Source organism: Penicillium cosmopolitanum (genome assembly GCF_028827165.1).
Source record: "Penicillium cosmopolitanum strain IBT 29677 chromosome Unknown utg000009l:1.0-9042332.0:1.0-9050551.0, whole genome shotgun sequence".
In the NCBI taxonomy this organism is placed as follows: Eukaryota; Fungi; Ascomycota; class Eurotiomycetes; order Eurotiales; family Aspergillaceae; genus Penicillium; species Penicillium cosmopolitanum.
This window is the reverse complement of record NW_026622679.1, coordinates 5,704,757-5,725,506: the sequence shown is the minus strand read 5'-3', so window position 1 is coordinate 5,725,506 and position 20,750 is coordinate 5,704,757. Positions and strand designations below refer to the sequence as shown.

The 20,750-nt window shown below is 50.5% G+C and overlaps 6 protein-coding genes across 6 annotated transcripts; 3 read left to right on the top strand and 3 right to left on the bottom strand.

Annotated features, from left to right (window-relative positions):
- Nucleotides 1-402: 402 nt before the first annotated feature.
- On the bottom strand, nucleotides 403-5,073 carry N7509_010208 (BTB domain and ankyrin repeat protein; the record flags this gene model as incomplete). The annotated part of the gene is made up of 1 exon (XM_056634845.1): nucleotides 403-5,073. One exon carries the CDS (start codon nucleotides 5,071-5,073, stop codon nucleotides 403-405), a length of 4,671 nt encoding a protein of 1,556 aa, XP_056485465.1.
- Nucleotides 5,074-5,767: 694 nt separating this feature from the next.
- On the bottom strand, nucleotides 5,768-7,826 carry N7509_010207 (MFS general substrate transporter; the record flags this gene model as incomplete). Its single annotated transcript, XM_056634844.1, has 9 exons — nucleotides 5,768-5,930; nucleotides 5,990-6,159; nucleotides 6,244-6,352; nucleotides 6,412-6,654; nucleotides 6,713-7,088; nucleotides 7,142-7,293; nucleotides 7,347-7,512; nucleotides 7,622-7,671; nucleotides 7,726-7,826. 9 exons carry the CDS (start codon nucleotides 7,824-7,826, stop codon nucleotides 5,768-5,770), a joined length of 1,530 nt encoding a protein of 509 aa, XP_056485464.1.
- A 624-nt stretch (nucleotides 7,827-8,450) lies between these two features.
- Nucleotides 8,451-9,858, top strand: N7509_010206 (iron/ascorbate family oxidoreductase; the record flags this gene model as incomplete). The annotated part of the gene is made up of 7 exons (XM_056634843.1): nucleotides 8,451-8,505; nucleotides 8,560-8,628; nucleotides 8,724-8,892; nucleotides 8,948-9,071; nucleotides 9,128-9,298; nucleotides 9,355-9,554; nucleotides 9,615-9,858. The coding sequence occupies 7 exons, from the start codon at nucleotides 8,451-8,453 to the stop codon at nucleotides 9,856-9,858; spliced, it is 1,032 nt and encodes a 343-aa protein (XP_056485463.1).
- A 1,340-nt stretch (nucleotides 9,859-11,198) lies between these two features.
- N7509_010205 (uncharacterized protein) lies at nucleotides 11,199-12,638 on the top strand (the record flags this gene model as incomplete). Its single annotated transcript, XM_056634842.1, has 1 exon — nucleotides 11,199-12,638. One exon carries the CDS (start codon nucleotides 11,199-11,201, stop codon nucleotides 12,636-12,638), a length of 1,440 nt encoding a protein of 479 aa, XP_056485462.1.
- Nucleotides 12,639-13,954: 1,316 nt separating this feature from the next.
- Nucleotides 13,955-17,085, top strand: N7509_010204 (uncharacterized protein; the record flags this gene model as incomplete). The annotated part of the gene is made up of 5 exons (XM_056634841.1): nucleotides 13,955-14,194; nucleotides 14,316-14,414; nucleotides 14,485-15,209; nucleotides 15,275-16,377; nucleotides 16,436-17,085. 5 exons carry the CDS (start codon nucleotides 13,955-13,957, stop codon nucleotides 17,083-17,085), a joined length of 2,817 nt encoding a protein of 938 aa, XP_056485461.1.
- A 1,093-nt stretch (nucleotides 17,086-18,178) lies between these two features.
- Nucleotides 18,179-20,431, bottom strand: N7509_010203 (WD repeat NOL10/ENP2 family protein; the record flags this gene model as incomplete). Its single annotated transcript, XM_056634840.1, has 2 exons — nucleotides 18,179-20,154; nucleotides 20,215-20,431. 2 exons carry the CDS (start codon nucleotides 20,429-20,431, stop codon nucleotides 18,179-18,181), a joined length of 2,193 nt encoding a protein of 730 aa, XP_056485460.1.
- Between the last annotated feature and the right edge of the window lie 319 nt (nucleotides 20,432-20,750).

The following is a 20,750-nucleotide window of genomic DNA, read 5'->3' as shown; positions in this document are numbered from 1 at the left end:
AGTTACATGTTACTATTCTCAACTCGTAGATTAGAAATTTCCTTGAAAATCTGATATGAAAATTTCAATTAATGTATCGTATTCATCTGCCTGAAAACAGGAAAAGACTCTAGTATCATGTTTCTCATGACAGTACCAAATATACTGCCTTTCTCAAAACGCCAATTCTAACAACAATAAAGCATGTACAAGAATACCTACCGCCAAAACCTCTGTCTTGAGACATAAGAATGTTGGGATCCAATGTAACCAGCGGAAGCAATCACTTAAATGATCTAAATTGCAGTAGAAAAACAAAGGATCGTGAACCATTGATCAAATATTGGGGAAACATCCGCGTTACAGTCATCTCAAAAGACCATGCACAGCCCTGCACTGTACAAACCAGAGCAAAAGGACGGATCAAGCTTGATTACCCCGGTCTTTACCCCTACCGCGTTGCCCACCACGACGAGGATTCTTTCCGGCAACATGATTTCCAGCAGGTGTATCCCGAGGTTGCGTGGATCCATGACCATTCACATTTTTCTTCGGAGTGGGGTGGGCTTGCTTTTGGCCCTGGGAGCTGTTGGCTTCCGGCACCGAAGTCTTATTACCCCGGCGTTTCCGAGAGTTGCTAGGAGTGCCAGGGCCGGGACCAGTGCCTTTGCCGCCGTGTCCACTCTTCCCACTGCCACGCTGCTGATTCCCTTGCTGCTGCTGTTGTTGGGAGGGCTCAGGGTCCAAAAGGCCTTGGATACGCTTGCTCTCTTGGTCCCACCACTGTTGGAACTCTTGCTCGGCTTGGATTTCGTCGAGATTGTGCTTCGCATTGGCTGCTTCGCGAATCTCGTCCTTTTCTGTTTGCTGCTGGTGGAGGATAGAAGCCAAAGAGAAAGAGCCAGCAGAAGGGGAGCGAGATGCTGCATGCGGGTCAGGGCGCGGGATGTGTCGGATGGAATGAACCGGGGGTTGTGGAGAGGCTTTTGGTAGGGAATTGTGAGAAGAAGGCGAGGGCTTGGAGATAGAAGTTTGAATATTTGTTGAAACACTCCGGCTTTGTGACTGCACTGGGGTGGCGACTGGCTTCGATCTCGTTGGAGGGGGTGTCCCGGCAACGGTCTGGCGCATGGTCATGGCTGGCCTTTGAGCAGGCTTTTGATCGGATACTGGTGGGCTGGCAACCTTTTGACCGGGGAGAGGATCTTTGGTAGGAGTACCAGGGGTAGCTGGCGGGGGCAATTGCCATGGATTCTGCGATGCCTCTTTGGCCCTGTCCTGTGCGGCAAGCATCTCCTGCATCTGTTGTTGTTGTATCTTCTTCCTATCTCTTTGGGAAACCTTCTGGGTGGACTTGCTGCTGCTCTCGCGAGGACTAGACATGCCCAAAGTCAAATTGGAAACTCGAGATTGCGAAGTTTCTCCCATAATGTCTTTCAGATCCTTTTTGCCGCTGGGTAACGCCGGGGAGCCCCAGGGCGCCGAGGACCCTTGAGGCGATCCCAGAGAACGCTTTTGATGAAGCGCAATAGCTCTTGACTCGGTTGGAGACTCTGCCAGTAGGGTGTCGCGGGGTGAAGACATTTGGGCATCCAGGAAGCTTCTCTCCTCAATTGACTCAGGTATGCTTGCTCCAAGAGCGGGTGAGTTAGGGTATGAACTGTCAGCCAAGCTCATGCCACGCAAAGCGGCTTTACCCTTGGATAAGTCACTGGTTGAGCCTCCCTCTTCGTCCATCTGGAACATCAGATCACTACTGGATTGTCTCGGTTTTAGCATGGGACTGGCCGCTGAGCTGTGAAGGGCTCTGGGCGTGCTGGCTTTGCCCTTCCTCGCGGAAGAGGGTGTTTTGTCACCTGCAGTTTGCCGTGGTCGCATTTCATCGGATTCTCTATGGTCTAAGCGGGTTTGGAGAGCCATCGCGTCGATGCGACGTTGCTTGTCCGTTTCGACAGAGCTGGCGATCTCCGGGTACTTCTCAAACACGTATCCCTCGGAGTTGCGTCCTCGAGAGATCGGGAAGCACGCCAATTGGTTTTCGTGACACACCAAGTCGAGGTTCCCGAGTAAATCATCGTCAAGATCCAGATATTTGTTCGCAAGCATAGTCTCCAGATCAAGGCAGATGTACTCCAAAGCTGCTTCCTTGAATTCAGTCATGTAAACGGGGGCAGCGGAGTTGAGAAGGTATGAGATGTTACGCGTGTTAACAAATCGGCCAATCATATTCTGGCAAATCTGTGATAATCGGTCGATCATCAACTCATTGGCGACGTACATCACGTCCAGGAACAAGTCAATTAGATCATCGATTGTCTTTACGCGCACCTGATCAAACAAATGTTCATCATCATCTGAATACACGTAGCGCAAGACGAAGTCGAAGATCGATCGATCGATATGTTTCAAGTCGACATGTACTTTCTCAGATGACCGGCGGGACTCTAGCCACCTACCACCCGAGCGGCCATGGAACAGAGCCTCAAAGAAAGGACATCGTTGACAGATCACTTGGCTGTGCACTTTCAAAGAGCCACCCTTCAACTGAACAATCACGTCTGCATCATCGAAGAAAGAAGAATGGTCGATGGCATGGGCCATGTCCTTTTTCAAACTTCGTTGAGGTTCGACCATCAATCTGGCTGCGCGTTCCAGCGTCGGCAGAGCAAGCTGTGTGCCAACCCGCATTACTTCGTTGCGTACCTGGCGATAACGAGCTGCATTCTTGGTAGACGTCTTCGCAAGATGCCACACATCGAGAATCCCATCGGTATAGAGGAAAAATACCAGATTCATGACAGTCAGGAAATCGACTCCTCGAAATCGGATCTGCGTCTGCCCATCTTTGCCATACTCAATATCGAGAATATCAGGCACAGATGAGTAATAAGATTCTCGAAATTCGTGGAGCGCCTTTCGGAGGACAGGACTGCGACCCGCGAGAAGGAATTGATGTGCCGGAATGCGTTGCTCGGAATCCGTGGTTGTGAGCCAGATAGTGCCTGGAGTCTTAAAAGACAGAAACTGGCTTTCAATTTCTGGCGAGAGAATGAGTGCTCTTTTGATCATTGCCTCTGCCGGAAGTGGGACTGGATCATCTGTCACATCATTTGCAAGGACCGAGTCGATTTCTTCGATTCCAGGGGTAAGGAAGGGTGAAAGTGGTAACAGGTCATCCCAAAGAGTGCTGCGGCCAATGTGTACTTGATCTCGAGTCACATCGCAATCGCGCTGCGCAACGGAATATGCCCCGAACGCATTACTGCGCACAGCCACCGCCCGAGACAGGCCTGGAATGCGAGCGAATTTGTAGTCTTTTGAGGAACCGTCCTTACGCTTGTTTCTTTTCTCCTTTCTCCAGGCTGTGCCAGACGTGGTGCAGATGATGATGGATCCATCTTGTCCCACGTCTACATCACTTGCTGCCATGTGCGACTTTTTCACGGACCACGCCCTCATAGGGGAGGCCAATGAGTTCCTAATTTTGGCTGGGTTCGTCGTGGATGTTGATGTTTCAGAGTTCTCTGTCTTGCTAACCTCGACGGTGAAGACCTCTCCGGAACTAGACAATGCACATATTGTGTTGCCTCCACTAGCAAGTTTGACCACATGGTTGACTGAGTGGTCATATCGCGTGGCCATAAAACTATCTCGGATAAAGCTTGAGCTAGCCTCCAGTGGGAACGAGAGCTTTGAGTATCCGTATTGCGAAAATACCCAAACTTCATGGTTTTGCAGAAGGATGGCCGTGGCGCGGTCAATGGCGGATACCGTCTGAATGGGGCATTGAAACAGAGAGGCTCCCACGCGTCTAGGGGTTATTTGAACCTCAAGAGACCTTGCATCAGAGTCGACGAGTCCTAATTGACCCTCGTTCTTGCCAAAGGTATAAAGACCAGAATCACTGAAAACCACTGAGTGGATGGCTGATGCTGCAGCACCCATAATCCTCTCCCTCTTGAAAGCATTAAAGATCTGTCGAGGAGTGGTCTGGATGGGAACATCATTCCGATTGCTCGTCCGGGGCAGATTATAGCCCAGTTGACCGAAAGTGTTACTTCCCCAGCTGAAAATCTCACCGGTATCAGTGATAGCCAGACTATGGTCTTGGCCTAAGGCGACCGACACCACTGCCTTGCCTGCTAGACCACCACCCTCGATACAAACGAAATCAAACCTCGTAGATTCATCGCCGGTTCCAAGGCGACCACCAGGACCGAACCCGCACATGAAAAGGTTTGCTTCTGGATCATCCGTCATGATGGCAGTATGTAGCTTCGACATCGCTACATTGCGGAATTTCGTAGGCTTGTTTGCGATAATGGTCGGCAGCTCATCAGACGGATTTGTCTTGATCAGATTCTCCATTCCCAAGGATTCCATTCGATCCTGGTATTCGCGATAAAAACGATCAAGAAGATGATCGGGGCGTTGGATGGCGATACGCTCAGGAAACTGCCGATCATCTTGATCTCCAAGCCCCAAATTCAAGTTTTTATTACTGCCGAAGGTAAAAACCTCATCGGCCGAGAAGTCTGCGCCGATGCTCCTCGTGATTACCCGCAGAAAGGAACCGTCATCCTCATCCTCTTCATTGTGTGACGCAGCGTTGGAAGCCGTGTCATTCTCCAAATCACCGGGGAGCTTTATTTGTTTGATATCGCGAGAGGTGATTGTCGCACCATAAACGTCGAACGGAGAATAACCTTCGCGGTCCTTGATTTTAATCAGAGTTCCACTCTGGTGGTGGATGGATTTACTGTTCCCTAGCCGGGCGAAATCCGACTCATTGTCGCGGATCATCAACGCGCGCGCGACTGAAGCATTCCCGGCATACAATGCTCTGTGTAGAGCTGTCCATCCACTCTCCCAATCTTGTGCATAAATATCGAGCGAAGGGTAGGCTTCGAGGAGCGCACGCGCGAAGTTGATAGCGGTAGCTTTCGGTGACGAAGCGACGTGGTGTAGCAGCGTCCTACCATGGTGATCTCGAGCGTTTACATCCGATCGCGTCCCTTTCGGGTCCGGGCTCGCGAGGAGCCGTTGAAAGCTCTCGACGTCATCTTGTATAAAAAACTCCCAAAGCTTGCTCATGTGTGCCCGGAAGCCGCGCAGTGGCGATGACCGGGACGATATGTGTCCCGAATGAACGGAGAAAACGGAGGATAGGGAGGATCGTAGTGCGGCTGAGTATGAGTATGTTCAACGGATTGGATTCTGAGTGCGATGGGAGAGGTAGGGTTGGAATACTCGAGATGGACGCGAGCGCGGGGAACACAGTCAGTCGCACCGTGGCTTTTCTTATCGTCGCTCCGTCATGTTCCTGTGGAACCCTTGGGAACCGACATCCCACCAATCAAATCAAGCCAGTCCCTCCATGCCGTCGGACGAGAGGCGATTCGTCGATCTACCCAGGCCCGTGGGGAAGTGAGTGGTCAAGATGAACTTCAGTCCCTGCTTGTACAGGCATGGTTGATCATGGAATGCTCAGCTGCGCGTGATGGAGTTATACCCCGCAATTACTTGCATCGACTTGGTCTACTCCGCCGTGTAATATACCTCATAACAAAGGTCACCCCCCAAGCATTATAGGACAGCTCTATACTAACTACTATGTAGCTACATCCAGCCGATGCAGCTTGGTTGGGAGTGTTATAGTCACGATAAATGGAGGGTGATGTAGCTACTAGTAAAGTATCATTACACGACCTCTTCAACAAAACGTAGTCACTATATAAACCCAGGGCTAGACGCCCTTCAAACTCAATGATTACTAGTACTACTAGTACTACTTAGTAGATGGTTCTGCAGCGTGTAGACCCCTCTCTCCAGACTGTGCTTTTGGCGTTGACTCTCCGACCTTCGACTCCACTCCGTCGCCAACAACAATAGTCTCCCCCTCTTCATCACTTTGCTCGGAAGAATGAACAGATTTGCTCTTTCGTTGGTCTCTGCAAGAAGTGTTAGCTTTGCTGATGATAGTTATATCTTTTGGAGCTTCGTATATTACCGTCGGTGGATCAGGATGGCGGATATAAAGCCCGCCCAAAGAAGGAAATAGAATACAAAAGTCACCGGCCAACCCTTTCTCCATCTCGGAGCCCCGTCAGGCCCAGCAGTTGGAAATAGTAGAAGTGGGACCCAGATATTGAATGAATACCCAAAGGTCATCATAGAGCCCTGTCCAATAAATCAAGTTAGTCAACGCACGGCTTTCATAACCGGGTCAATTCGGGAAGTTCTTCGGAAGATGCAGGGGCTTACCATGATCAAGGCGCGTTCCTCGGAGTCATCCTTGACGATCGTATTCACGGTTGAGTATAGAATTGGACTGAGACATCCTGAAATTCCAAAAAGATACCAAGCAAAGAATCTGGACGGTGAAGTTGTTAGCCCTCTATTTAGCAAGAAAGCAAATACAGATCCACTTACTTTAATGCAGTGGGAATATTCCAAATTATCATGCAAAGCGTCGAGAAAAGCACACAAGCCGATGCCAGAGTGTAGATAATCCATGCAGGGTATATCGATGCAAGAGTCGACCCGAGCCAGGAAGCGACAATAGTAATTGCGTATATCACGGTTGGCAATTGATTAATCTGTGTCACCGAATAGCCCTCTGCTTTGAGCCACAGATTCATATATAATGACGGGTATGACGAAATGATCATGCACCTGTACAGCGTTATTGGAATGTGCCAATTTCTATTTTGGTTATCGCTACCAAACTCACGCATAGCAAAGGATAAACACCCAAATACGCCATTTCTTCAATGACCTCTTGAACACGTCCAATCCAAGCTTCCCGGGTCGTCGAATCTTGGCCCTGGCGGTTCTTTCTTTCGCCAATACAATATCACTCTCGGTGAGGTAGAACGGCCGCGGCGAGTCTGGAATACCAGGGAAAATGAAGAAACCAATAAGAGCGACCGGGATTGTAAAAATGCCGTCAATAATGAATAGCCACCTCCAACCCGGCATGCCTGCGACTCCGGAAAGGTTCGTGTACGCTGCTGATTGCAGATATCCGCTCACCATGGACCCTAGCGGGTTACAGATAAACCAGGCGCCGGCTCGCTTGAATAGTTCTGGTCCAGAATACCATGATCCTGTAAAAATATTGATCAGCAAGGTCAAATAATATGCAGCGACGAAAACTTACCTATAATGAAATGGGTCCCAGCAAAAACGGGTGCCTCTAACATTCCCACTAGAAACCGCAGGGCATAGATCTGGTTGACATTTGTTACGCGGCTTTGGGCAAATGTACAAATTCCCCATAGTACCTCTAGTCCAGGAAGTAGCCAGCGTGCTCTATATGTAGTCAGTCATACGTTCTCAAGCAAGGCAAGCCGAACCGGACTCACAGTTTTGGGCGCGACATCAACAAGAGCCCAGGAACCTGAAATACGACATATGCCGTGAAATAGCAAACATTGAAGTAATTCAACTCATTGCCGTAGAGGCCGAAATCTTCCTTGAGACCACTGACGTAGGCATTGCTGATGTTGGTTTGGTCTACGGCCGAATTAGCTAATTGAACTCAAGCATGTTTGATACCATGTTTCCTACCCAAGTATTTGACGAAGACTGCAAAAGAATTAGCTTAATCAACCTTTTGAACTTGCCATGATAGACTTACAGCATAGACAAGCGAAGATCAGAATAGATAAATCGAGTTTAAAAAGCAATCTGAAAATGTCAGTTCAGTATCAAAAAAATGGGTTGTACCTTCGTTCAACTGACTTTCGCTCCTCGGAGGGATATTCTGATGGATACCAGTTGAAAATCTCCTTGAACACCCCTAACAACGATGGTCGTCCCGTCTTTGGTTTTGTCTCAGGCATGATCAACGGCACACTACCTGCAGTAACGCCGGCTCTGGTGAATGGAGCAGATCAAAATCGAGGTCCCCTCGGAGAATTTTTATCCTGTCAAGTATACGCGGCCGGATTCATGCTTATTTTGAATAATTCATATCTTGCAATCTGATTAGAATCCACAAATCTAGGCCTGCTGATGGCTTCATGGCAATCGCCCCACGCCTTGTCGCCATCGAAATCTATCCGAGAGAAAGATAATAGCGACAAGGTCAGCCCCACATAATAATAGGTGTTAGGTAAAGCTAGACATAAGGTTCTCTATGGGAAGCGGATAGAATCATTTGTTTGAAGTTCTCGACTGCGACATGTCCCCGTAGGATGGCGTGCCCGACTCCTGATTCAAGGCGGATAGTTTTGCATCCGATGATTAGCCGGTATAATCTTTCCTCTCATTCGACAAAATATTGCGTGCTTTATTCATCAACTCTTGGGTTTTGATCAGAAGTGCGGGGTTTGGAATTACTTCTCTAATTTTGGGTTGGTTCTTATATGTGGTGCGCATCCGCGCTTGCTCATAATTACTCGCATCTTGCATAATCTCAATCTCGAAGCTTCATTTGACAACCTGAAGGGGCATTCGTTTAGAATATGCCTGGCAAAATACTGGAAAGTTACGATCACGTACCTGTGACCAAAGAAGATCGTAAGTTTTTCGTTTTAAGCGTGCCTTGGGAGAAAGAGTTTAACAATGAGACAGTGGACTGGGCGGAGCTCATCACCCTTGACCTGAGCGAATATGAGCAGCCTGGGGGGGAAGGAATCACTAGTAAAGAAACTCGAACATGCTGTCCGACATGTTGGTAAATAAACATCTACTTTGAGTTTGGTTTTCTTTTTCCAATTACTGACGGCTTTCTGAAGGGTTCTTTTACGTGAAAAACTTTAATATCGGCCAAGAAGAAGTTGATCGCCAGTTTGCCCTTGGTCGAGAGTTCTATGCACTACCTCTTGAGGAGAAGCTCAAGTACCATAATGCAGATGACCTAGTCAGGGGAGAATATAACGGGTATCGACCAGCTGGTCACCGCATGTAAGGCTACCTCCCAGTGAAGCTTCGATGTTCAAATAAACTGACAGCCCACTAGTCTTGGAAATGGAATCAAGGATAACGTGCAGGTTTACAATATTCCCAAATTCGATGGTTATCACCAGCGACAACAACCCCCCGTTATTTCCGAGAATATCGCCGAGATTGAAGCCTTCAGCCGGGTAATTATATGTTAATGGAATGAAATTTACCTCGAAAGCTAACGGGTAAACTTCAGAAATGCCATACAGAAGTAGTTGAGAAACTCCTCCGTCTATTTGCCATTCTTTTGGAACTTCCCGACGAGGAGCAATTGGTACGCGACCACCAATACGATGTTCGCGGCGAGGATCACCTGCGCTATATGCACTATGCGGCACGCAGTGCCGAAGAAACGAGAAAGTCGGAAGTCTTTACAGTCCCGGCCATACCGATTTGGGAACAGTAACCTTGCTTTTCCGACAGCCCGTGGCAGCCCTGCAAATTCTCAACTCCGACGGAAATTGGAAGTGGGTGCGCCCGCAAGACGGAACTATCACCATCAACACTTGTGATGCCCTGACGGCTCTTACGGGAGGGTTGATCAAGTCTAGTGTTCATCGGGTGCATGCGCCCCCTGCGGACCAAGCGCATGTTGACCGATTGGGCGTCCTATATTTTACCCGGTGAGTGACTTTCGGGGTTTTGGTAGAATTGAACTTTGTCGAGAAGCTAATGTGGAATAGCCCAAATAATCACGTTGTCCTGGATCCTATTACAAACAGCCCGCTCCTTGAGCGCCTCGGATTGACGAAGAACGTTTTTACCGAGCTCGGCCAGCATCTGACAACTGAGCAGTGGGTGAAAGTGCGCCAGACACAGCAACAGCGACGGAACAAAGATGTTAAGGTCTCTGGTGATGGGAAATATAGCTATGGCTCCAAAGATCTGGAGATCCTTCCTGGGTTGAGTGCGAAGATTTACAACTGAGGTACAATTCATTTGGAAGACTACAGGGCTCATTGTTATGACCCATCGTGTACGAGATACCTCAGTGTCTAGTAAATAATCAGTCTGGGGTCACTCTGCTTCTTGGCTTGATCTCCTTTGTGTTTGGATGAATTTTTGATTCGGCTCAAAAGGTAGTTGATATGATCAGGCTCCAAGGTTAAGGGTATCTACTCGAGCACTAGTAGCTAGCATAACTCCCAATCAATAGGAATACCTCGGGGTCTCAAAATAGTGTCACCGTAAATCTCAGTGGTAAATGATGATAGACCCGACGGCTTCCGATTATACCTATGGTATATCTGAATGGCCCCAGTAAACAAATTGTCTGTGCGCATCAAAGGCTCACAATTAATATATTAGAGTTCCGATATCACGGCCGTTGTGCCCCAATTTTCCATAAGTGGCTGGCTAATGCAGCGAGATTATTGATGCCATACTAGTATTTGGATGTTAGTCAGTCTGCATCGGAGTCAGTATATAGCAGAGCAGACCTATAAGTATGCCAGAAGAAGCTCAATATAAAGATCCAGGAACCCATGTATGGATTTCCCGTTCCTGAATTTGAAAGCTTTGGACCGGGAGATCATCGAACTCGATTTTCAGTCACCCAAAAGCAGCCGACTACCACGGTACAGAGGAGTGGACCCAAGGTAAGATGGCCGAAACCTACTCTAACCTAGTTCATGGTGAACAAATCCAGCGCATTTCGAGGCACATGGTTGCATTGAGGAGAATACCTCGATAATATCAAATTTCTATCATGTGTACGTCGCCTTCGACTCTGACTCCGATAGCCGTGCTCATCCGACGTATTGACGTATTGCAAGCCAAGAAAGCCCTACCCGCCGATCACTCGAACAGGTAAGCAAGGCGAACACTCAAAGAGCGGTGCGGGGTCCAGCGCCGATCCCCTATTTTCACACCCGGGGTTTCCCCAGGGGTTTTCCCCCAGAATAATAATGACTCGTGGGAGGAAACACACCACTTGAACTCCCCGAGTGCTGTGGAACATGAGCACCCGAAAAATAAAAGATATCGTGAGCTGCACATATCTACATACTATGGTTCGCACTATCGAATCAACTCCGCATAATCTTGCGTATTGGGCCGTATAAATCCTTCTGTCAGGATGCAGGAACAGTCTTCAGGGGGATGATGATCTTCATTCGAAGGATCGTCTGCCTCGGCAGAAGTTGTGGATCACATTCGCGAAATGCATAGTGCGGTGGATATTTATCTCGTTTCCATCCGACCTTTTTCCTACGGTAGGAATTATCCGACGCAAAACTGATACTCTTCCACTCCGCTCGCTGGTCACCATGGTCTCCGTCCCAGGCTCATCGGTGCGCCTCACCATGTTGGCTTTTATGGCCTTCATGCTGGCAATTGTGTCTGCCCGGCCTGCTGTTGCGCGGACTACACCTCAATTTACACGCCGTGGCCTGCCCCAGGCTCCTGCCGATGATCCGTTCTATCAGCCTCCAGCTGGATTCGAGAATGAGGACCCTGGAACCATTTTGAAGCAGCGCAATGTCAGCGTCGCGTTCCTAGGATTGATTCCCGACCCGGTCGAGGCATACCAGCTATTGTATCGCACGACCGCGATTAATGGCTCTGCTATCGCGACAGTGACGACAATTTTCAAACCTGCATCGCCCAAGAAGGATAGATTTGTCTCTTTCCACACGGCTTACGACAGCTCTGCAACCATCTGCAACCCGAGCTATAACTACCAGCTCTTTGCCGCGCAGACCGACATCATTTCCTCGGCCGAGCAACTGCTCCTTCAAGCCTACCTGCTGCTGGGTTATATTGTTGCCTCGCCTGACTATGAAGGGCCCGAGGCTGCCTTCGGTCCGGGCCGCCTCGAAGGCATGGGCGTGCTCGACAATATGCGTGCAGTGAGCAACTTTGGCTCACACCTTGGTCTGACTAGCGACAACCCCATGATTGTGGGAGCTGGCTATTCCGGCGGCGCCATTGCGACTGGATGGGCCGCCGCTCTGCAGCCGAGCTATGCGCCAGAGCTGGACATTAAGGGCTGGGTCCAGGGTGGAACCCCAGCGAACCTGACTGGAACATTGGTGTTCATTGACAACACGCTTTTCAGTGGTTTCCTTCCAGCGGCCGTGGTCGGTCTCTCGATGCCGAGTGCCTACGGCGCGGAGTTGACGCCGATCATCGAAAAGATATTGACCGATAAAGGGCGAAAGGCACTCGAAGCTGCCAAGACCAACTGCGCCGTTGGAGATCTGATCAGTTTCCCCGAAATGTCTCTCTTCTCGACGGATTTCCAGAGCTTGGGCACAGGTCTGCTAGAACAGCCCACGGTCAAGAAAATCATGAGCGAGAATGTGCTCGGTGTTAATAAGAAGGAGACTCCCACTGCGCCGGTATTTGTGTATCACGCTACGCAGGATGAGGTTATTCCCTACTCGAATGCAACTACTATGGTTAACTCGTGGTGCGCCAATGGAGCGAATGTCAAGTTCACTTCATACAGCAATGGTGGTCACGCGACCACCGAAGTGATTGCATTGCCGGATGCTGTTAGTTTTGTCCAGGCAGCCTTTGCAGGCACCACGGAGAAAGGCTGTTCTCAGAACACCAAGTTGGACAGTGTCTTGAACCCGATTGCGTTGGGAGTGGAGTTGGAGCCTATTCTGACCAAGCTGATCGACGTGTTGGCTGCATTGGGACGGGGCGACTCGGGCGTGAAGCAGAACCTCAATGTGTTGAAGGATGTGGTTACCTGGTAAATTTCAAGTATACCACGGTTGAGGTGGGGATCATTAATGCTTATTTAAGTATTCTGGATGAGGATGAGGATGAGGATGAAGACATGGAAAACAACGATATAGTTAATTTTCTTATACGATTATACATAATGTATGGATTTGAACATACCAGAGAACCCGGTAGGTAACTGAAAAGGTAGAATTATGAATCTTCAGGTTGACTCACCGTTTAACTTCTGTGACTCCTCTGTCGTGCTTGCTTGCGTCATTTCTCCGCGGCTCTGCTGCGCCCGAAGCGCGGTGTGCCTCGCGGAGCAACCCTGGGCAACCTGCCTGCCACCGCAGTGATAGGTTTATGATAGATCAACCCGGGCCAAGGCAGCCGTCCCCAGATAAACCCAAGACAAAGGATGATATCTCTGGGTCTAGGCGAAACCCATCAAGTCAGATCAAAGCAAATTATTAATTATGGACAATGTCAAGGGAGACAAAGCGTGAAAGAGTGAAAGAGTGAAAGATCAGCTGCTGCCAATGGCTGCTGACAGCCGCTCTTATCTCGAGCGGTGAGCGTCGATCGGGGCGAGTCTACGGAGTGTAGAGAGAATGGCTTCGTAGATTTCCCCCCCCCCGGATTCGCCTAAATTAAAGTAAAAAAAAAAGGACCCATCAGCGGAAATGAAAAGCAAATACCCGAAGCCGTAAAGTGATCAGATCAGAGATCAGCTGCGGTGGCGTAGGCTGACGAGCCAAAAGTCATCCCCAAAAGTGTAGCAAAGAGTGTAGTCACCGGATGTGCGTCACATTAACCTCTGCCCTTCTCTTCCACTTCCTCTTCCAGCTCACTCCTCACTCCTCACCTCTCCTTCCCCCCTATCCCTCTCTCCGCTTCCTCCTCCATCCTTTGTCTCCTTATTCATAATATATACTTCTCTTTTACCATTCTCCCGGGCCATGGCTATCGTCCCGTAGGTTCCACAACGTCCTGACGCTGTGAACCCTTCCCGTGCGGATCGGATCTGCTCTTGATGCGGAGAAGCTCCTCAAGGCTCCGAAGGTCCCAGGTCTAGATCGTCCCCTTCGATCATGTTTGTGACCGTCTACATTGTCTCCACCAATTTCAAGCTACCTTGAATCTTTCTTGATTCTATTTTATTCCTCGCCGATCCTCTATTTTCTCTGTTAGCATGGCCTTCTGCACCGGCCCCACCGACTCGCTGCGCTCCTGATAACACAATCGTGCGCTGGTAGCACCTCCTCTCCTCGGCCACCCGTCTCTCGGGGACAAGCACTGTTGCATCCATCGTGTGTGTGGGCTCGGTGCCCTGGAGACAGACATCATGCATCAACATCCTCGTTCTCCTGCTGTCGCTTCATCGACGCCAAAACAACCCCCAAGAACGCTGGCCGCGGCTCGGGATGACCTCAAGGACCCAGACTCCGTCCCGCCTTCCCCCACCGTTGACATTCGAACCAACTCGGCCAAAGGTTTGGGCATTGATGCTGGGTCAGATCCCTCTGAGCATCGGGCCGCGGCTCCTAGCAAAGAAAATATGGCCAAGCTGAACCAGATCATTTCGGTATGAACTCTTCTCTCGCCCATCCCCACCTTAATCCTTGCCCCCAATCCCCATCCCCACCTCCATCTCTATCGTCACCTCGAGAGACTGCAAACTCATGACTTATCCTTATCGCCCGCAGAACTACCATACAAAAGCAGCTCTAATCGTTCTTCATTCACGCGTCGATCTCCCTCCTTCATACCCAAAAGGCTCCGACACTCCGAGGATCAACCGTTGGGTACGTTACACCTACCCGTTTTATTCCCTTCTGCGGGGGTGGCTAACCTGGGCTTTTGGGCTTATGACAGTTTAATGTTGAACTAAACGATACCGATATCCTACGAGAACAACTTCGAATCTGGCGAACCTGCGATGCCACCGACAACCGACCTCCCCCTCTGCTCATCGAAGTATACTTGGATACCAAAGGCCTGACGAATAATCAGAGTCTGGTGGTCCTCGACGATAACGGAAAGCGATGGGACGTGCGAGATTCGCTCGCAGCCCTGCGGACGCAAACCTCCAACGTCCAGCAGTCGAAATCCGATGAGATCATCCTGGAGCGGTGGAAGATTGAGTTGGGCGAGTCCACGGCCAGACCTCCAGCTGATCTGGGCTCCATATTGCCAACCGTATATAAGAAGAGCATTGTTCTTTTCCGATCTTTGTTCACTTATTCCAAATTCCTGCCTGCCTGGAAGTTCTCCAAGCGAAACACAAAGTTACGCCGGAGCCCTGCCCTGCAAATCAAGTATCGTGTCATAGATGGGAGTATCCCTGTCGCAGGCCGGTCTGCATCACCAGATCACTTAACGGCCCCATTGTATGAGGGTAGTGGTAAGGTGGTGGACACCTACAGTTTCGGTGTCACCGAATCTCCGGCTGGGCCATTCTCCGTGCAGGTTACTTATCGGACAAACTGTGACTTCCGCGTGGATGATTCAGAAGCTCTTCTCAGCTCCCGTTTCATGGGCGCTGATGATGATATCTTCCGCCCCTCCCTCCCTCGGAGAACATCAGACCTAACCATGAGGTTGGCTCGGTGCCAGTAGAGAAGCGAACTGTTGGAGATCCCGACTGCTCACGCGCATACGGGAGCTTATCCACATTTCACCAGGTTGGCCCTGGGACAAGTCCTCTATCGGCTTTACGGAATATGAGAGATGTCGGCCCTTCATCTTCGCCGCCTGATTCCCCATCCAAGAAGCTCCTACCTCCCGCCAAAATAGCATCTACTGGACGAGCCGCTCAGATTGCAAGCGAGAGTGGTGGCGGATCGAACTTTGGTCGTCGGCCCTCCATTTCATTCCAGCCTTTCAAAGCACCTCCTCTATCAGCCTCCCCGGCATTGGTAGACACTCCACTCGGTGTATCACCTCGAACGACATCCGCTCGTGCCTCCGCGGGTACATCTGCCGAGTCTCGTGTCATGCCGCCCCCTTCTGTTGCGGCCTCTGCCCGAAGACCAGCCGCTCTTGTATCTGACCAAATAATTTCCCCTTCTAATTCAGCATCACCAAAACCAGCTCCGATCACCAGATACAGTAGTTCATTCAGCCATCGACGAGGCCGTCCATCTTCTGGCGGGACAACTAAGCTCGATGACGAAATTTCGAGCGGCAAGGCTAGTGCTGCATCCTCTAATGTACAGCCAGGCTCCGCCCTTCTCGCAGAAGCTACCGGCACTAGTGCAGGATCTATTCATGCGGACGATGAAAACATCTCCGACTTTTTGAAAATGCTTGATTTGAAGAAAGATCTGATGAATTCATCTGGCTCTGGCTCTCAAGATTCTGGACCTCGCAAGCCGACGGCCACATCTGCAGCCCTCGCTCGTTTCCAACGCATGCGTGATTCAAACGCAGCGCTGTCAGACTCAATGTCAACATCTATGCATCTGCGGCACTCTTCATCATCGTCCAGTAAACACCTCTCGGGTGTCCCGCAAATGGTTGCTGGCACATCTATCTCTACCGCCTCGTCCCCTGGGAAACCCATCTCACCCCATACCCCTCACACACCTGCTATTCGATCTCGCCTCAGTTCTAACAGTGTCGCCGATGAAATGGCCACGGAACATGATCGTCGCGTCCCACCGCATATTGAGCACGAATCGCCTCTTGAAGAAAACCCCGGCGAAACGATCACGCAGCGTGATCCATCCACCGCCGGGGCAATAGACATACCCATATCCCCCCCGTGTTTATCCTCCGGCCTACCGTCGCTCAAGCTCTGCGGCCCAACGGAGACGACCAGCAGTGGCTGATGACGACGAAATATTCCCGTTCGGCATGCGGAGCGTGAGTCTTGGCAACGAAGAAGGGGCTCATCCTCTTCCTGACACTATGCCGCGCATGAATGAAGATGAGAATGTCGATCCCGATCCCAATCTCTACCAGTGTCAGGCAGCAGACCAGCCATGTACCGAGGACAACAATGTCCCCGCGACGAGTGCTACTGGTACATCACGTCCATCTGCATCCGCAACTTCATCCATCTCAAATACGCATCTGTACCAACCCCGCTTCGCTAGCTCACGAGGCCGCGGTTACTCGGGTGGTCAATCTGTCAGTTCCGCATCGAGCAGCCTCGCAAGAGGCGCGGCAATCCCGCCTCACTTATCCGAGCGGGATGCCGATCGAGATGGTAACGCAAGTGGCAGCACGAGCGGTAATTCCACCATGGAATTGCGCCGTGGCTCGGGTCAAAGACCGAGCGTGAGCCGCGCCGCGCCATCTGCAGCCTTCGAGGACGACGAGCCGCTGCTTTTTGCCATGAGTGACTTCGGCGCCTCAAGGCGCAGCCTCGAGGAGAACAGGGGGAATCATGGCGGCAACGACTCGAATAGTGGTTCGAGGCGGGGCAGTGGTAGAAGAGGAGCTGGGCTTCCGAACTTCCATGTCTGGTAAGGCTCTGCTCAATTTTAAACTTGTGTTTTCGCATCTCATCTTTTTGCTGTTGACATCGATCGGACCAGGTAAGATATGCCTGGTCTGAGTTCTCTCGAAATACCCATTGTCTTTTATTCTCTCTCTCCCTTTCTAGCCTTGGTCTTTACTGCCGATGAAAGTCTCAAATCCCATCTTCTCTCCATATTCGCCCTTTTATTTTATCTTTGTCTAAAACTTTCTTCATTCGACAAGTGGCTGGCTTTTCTTTTTATAGACTGGATTCTGTGTTCGTGTTCTTGTTGCTTTCTTCTTTCCCGTTTCCCCATCATCAAGGTTGATCCTCATCTGCATAGAGATTGATTTTCGAGATCGTCTTTCTTTTTTCTCCTTTGATTGGCTGTTTGTCACCTGCCTGCCTGTCTTCCTGACCGTTCTTTGCCTTGGTAATGCGAGCTGAAACTTGCGTTGCGCCTAATTTTGCATTGTTCCGATGGTTGGTGTCGCTTGTTCTTGCGCTGATTGGTGCTTGTTGGTCATTTGGGACTTTACGCCCCCAATTCCACGATTCCTCATATGATGAGATGATTTTTATGCCGTGCGCTTTAACGTATCTGAGACACAATTAAGAAGTTTTCAAGAGCTTGGCGTCCATGAGAAATCGGGTAGAGTGCCAGTGGGGAGGCTGATATGGGAGTGTAGACATCCCAGCGTAACTTGTAGCTCGTAGCTCCCAATGTTGTTTATGAGGAAATGGTGGTATGTAGTCAATTCCATCATCGGTACTCCGTACTAGTAACTCCATTGATAATATAGAATTTATAAACTTTTATTCTTTGAGAACTATAAGAAACCAGGCTCCAGATGCTGAAAACGATACTTCATGCAATCAATACATATGGGTACAAAAAATTAGTCCAGACGCCGGTACGATAATCCAGACTTTTCTCTTTAATATGAACATGGGCTTATTCAGAAAGCGATACCCCCAACACAACAAGTATGTGAAGGAAGCAACTTCTCGATATTTTCACGGGTATCATAAGTAAACGTTTCGAACCAACCAAAAAAGTGGCAATGGATGGCACCGAAACAAGTCCAACGCAAATCACATTTACATCTTCCGGAAGAAATTACCGGAAGCACTGCGGCGTTCCTTGGCCTTGAACTCGGTCTTATCGTATTTGACCTCGGGCTTGCTGTTCTTGGACCGGCCAGCGGGCATGAAGCTGACTTCTCGTTCACCGACAACGGCGCTCTGTCGGTTCGGCCGTTGCTTTGTCTTCATGTTCTGGGCACGGGAGCCGAATGAGCGGTCGCGGGCGGAGTTGGTGCGGGTGGAGGAGGAGACCTGCATGCGAGGAGGAGCACGCTTAGTACGCTTGAAATCGGAGGAGGAGATCTTGTTGGAACGCTCGGGCTTCGCGGGGCGCTCGTCCTCGCTGGAGGAATCGGAATCGGAGCTGGATCCGGGCACGTCGTCAATGGCTTCTTGCTCGACGGCGGTTAGACCACGTTCCTTGCGCTCCTTGCGTTCAGCAGCAGGAATGGGAACAGTGCTGGGGTTGATAAGACGGAATTCGTGAGATTCCTCGTCCACGGCGAAGTCTGTGTCTTCGAACAGAGCGTTGAAACGGTTGTCGGCCAGAACACCCTTGCTCTTGGGTTCCTTGGACTCCTTGGGCTCCTTCTCGTCTTGATCCCCCTTGGCAGGAGCGTCGACCATATCTTCGTCACCGCCACGCGCAAGCACGCGCTTGGCGTCACGACGCTCCTTCTTCTCCTCTGCATTCATCAATCTATCGGCCAGTCGCTTGTTGACCTTGACGGCGGCCTTCTTCTTGCCGCGGATTCGGCTCTCACGCTCCTTATCAATCTTCTCCTTTACTCGCTTGGCACGCTCTTCTTCCCAGATGTACGGGTTGGTGATTAATCTGGCCTCCTCGTACAGACGCTGGGCCACGAAGTAACCGTGCATGTATGGTCGCAGTAGGTTAGTGCGGCCGATAAGATGCTCGAGATTAAGAGTGCGGAGTTGAGGAATAGTAAGGAACTTGTAGTTATCATAGACAGAACCGGCGCTGGAGCTGGCAAAGGCGTTGGGGTCGTTGGGATCTTCGGCCATCTCCTCGACCAGGTTATCCAGGAACGAGCACCATTTAGGCGCAGGGCCGAGCTGGGGAATGAAAAATGAGTGTTGTTGGCGGCCTTCGTTGGCTGTCAGAAGCATTCCACTGTCCTTGCACCAGGCCACCGAGTTGATATCCACTGCCGGTTCAACAGATGTCCAAGGGGTGCCGTCGCGAGGATCCCAGAGCTTGATGATACGCTTATCGGCTGACATGATCTTGGGCTCCATTGTCGCTTCCCGGGTAGCGCTTGATGATTCAAGGAATTTGAGAGTGTGAATGGGGAAACCGTATCCTTGGTCCTTCTTGAGGAGAGGAACAGGGGATCGGAGATCGTAAAGGTGAATCAAGCCGTTAGATGAGCCAGTTCCAAGGGTGAGACCGGAACGCTGGAACTCCAACGCGGTAATTTCATTGCGTGCCTCGTGCGGTCCAGGCTGTGTAGGCGGCAAGAGCACACCTGCACGACCCTTGGCTCGGGGATCCCACAGCTCGACAGTACCTATCGTGGTACCAAAGGCAAGCAGCCCGTGGCTCTCCTCTGCAATTGCACCAGTATTCACAGCACCAGTATGGATTCCACCCTGGAGCGTACCTCCACCGGCAGACGTGAAATCGTCGCCGCCAACGTCAACCTCGAAGCTTCGCATGTAGCGTCCCTGTTCCAAGTTCAGACGGAAAACTTCACCCAAGCCATCCTGGTTAACACCGACAGAGGGGATCAGAGCCTCGGTGGAGTTTCGGTCGAAGACAATATCACGGCCGTATCGCGGGAGGCGGGTGGTATAGTGACATCCTTGCGGGGTGTGGAATTCAAGAGAGCGGTCAGACTGAAGGTGAAGAGACTTGGTGTAGTCGGAGGAGAGAAGAATGAATGTTGTGTTGAGAGCGACGGTATGGCGAGCCCAGGATAGAGATAATTGTGGAAGGTAGTGAGTATGAATCTGCGGCTTGTATGTGCCTAGTAACAAAAGTCAGTTAGCTGCGCCGGGCTCACAATCTCCCTCGAGATGTGACTTACCTGTGCTCATCACCCATTCACCATCTTCACTGGCCCGGATGCAGTGACTGGCCTCCTCGAACTCAAAATCTTGCAGCAACTCAACTCGGTTCGCATACTCCGGATCGTCCTTCAAGCTGCGTTTGCGGCGTCTGGCGAGCCACTCGGGCAGAGGGCGGGCAGTGTTGGAACCCGAGATGGTGTAGACAGGCACCTCGGACTGGTTGGACAGCTTCATGGCGGGCAGATATCCACGAAAGTTGTCAAAAAAAGTCCAAGTGCAGATGTGGATGTGGATGCGCAATTGATAGCGATGGAAAAAAAAAGATAAGACAGCCGCACGTGACCGGTACCGCCAAGACCACGGGATCCGCAGGCCGATTGCGCGCGGTGCGAACTTCCCCGGATGGCCTCGACTGTTGATGTTGCGCCTGTCCACGTTGCTACACTGCTGCGATGCCCCTACCCGTCTGATGGGCTTCTGCACCTGGCCTCTATGTGTGCGCTTCTGCCTATAAATCGACCTGATGTACCACTGGAAATGAATTCTCGAATAT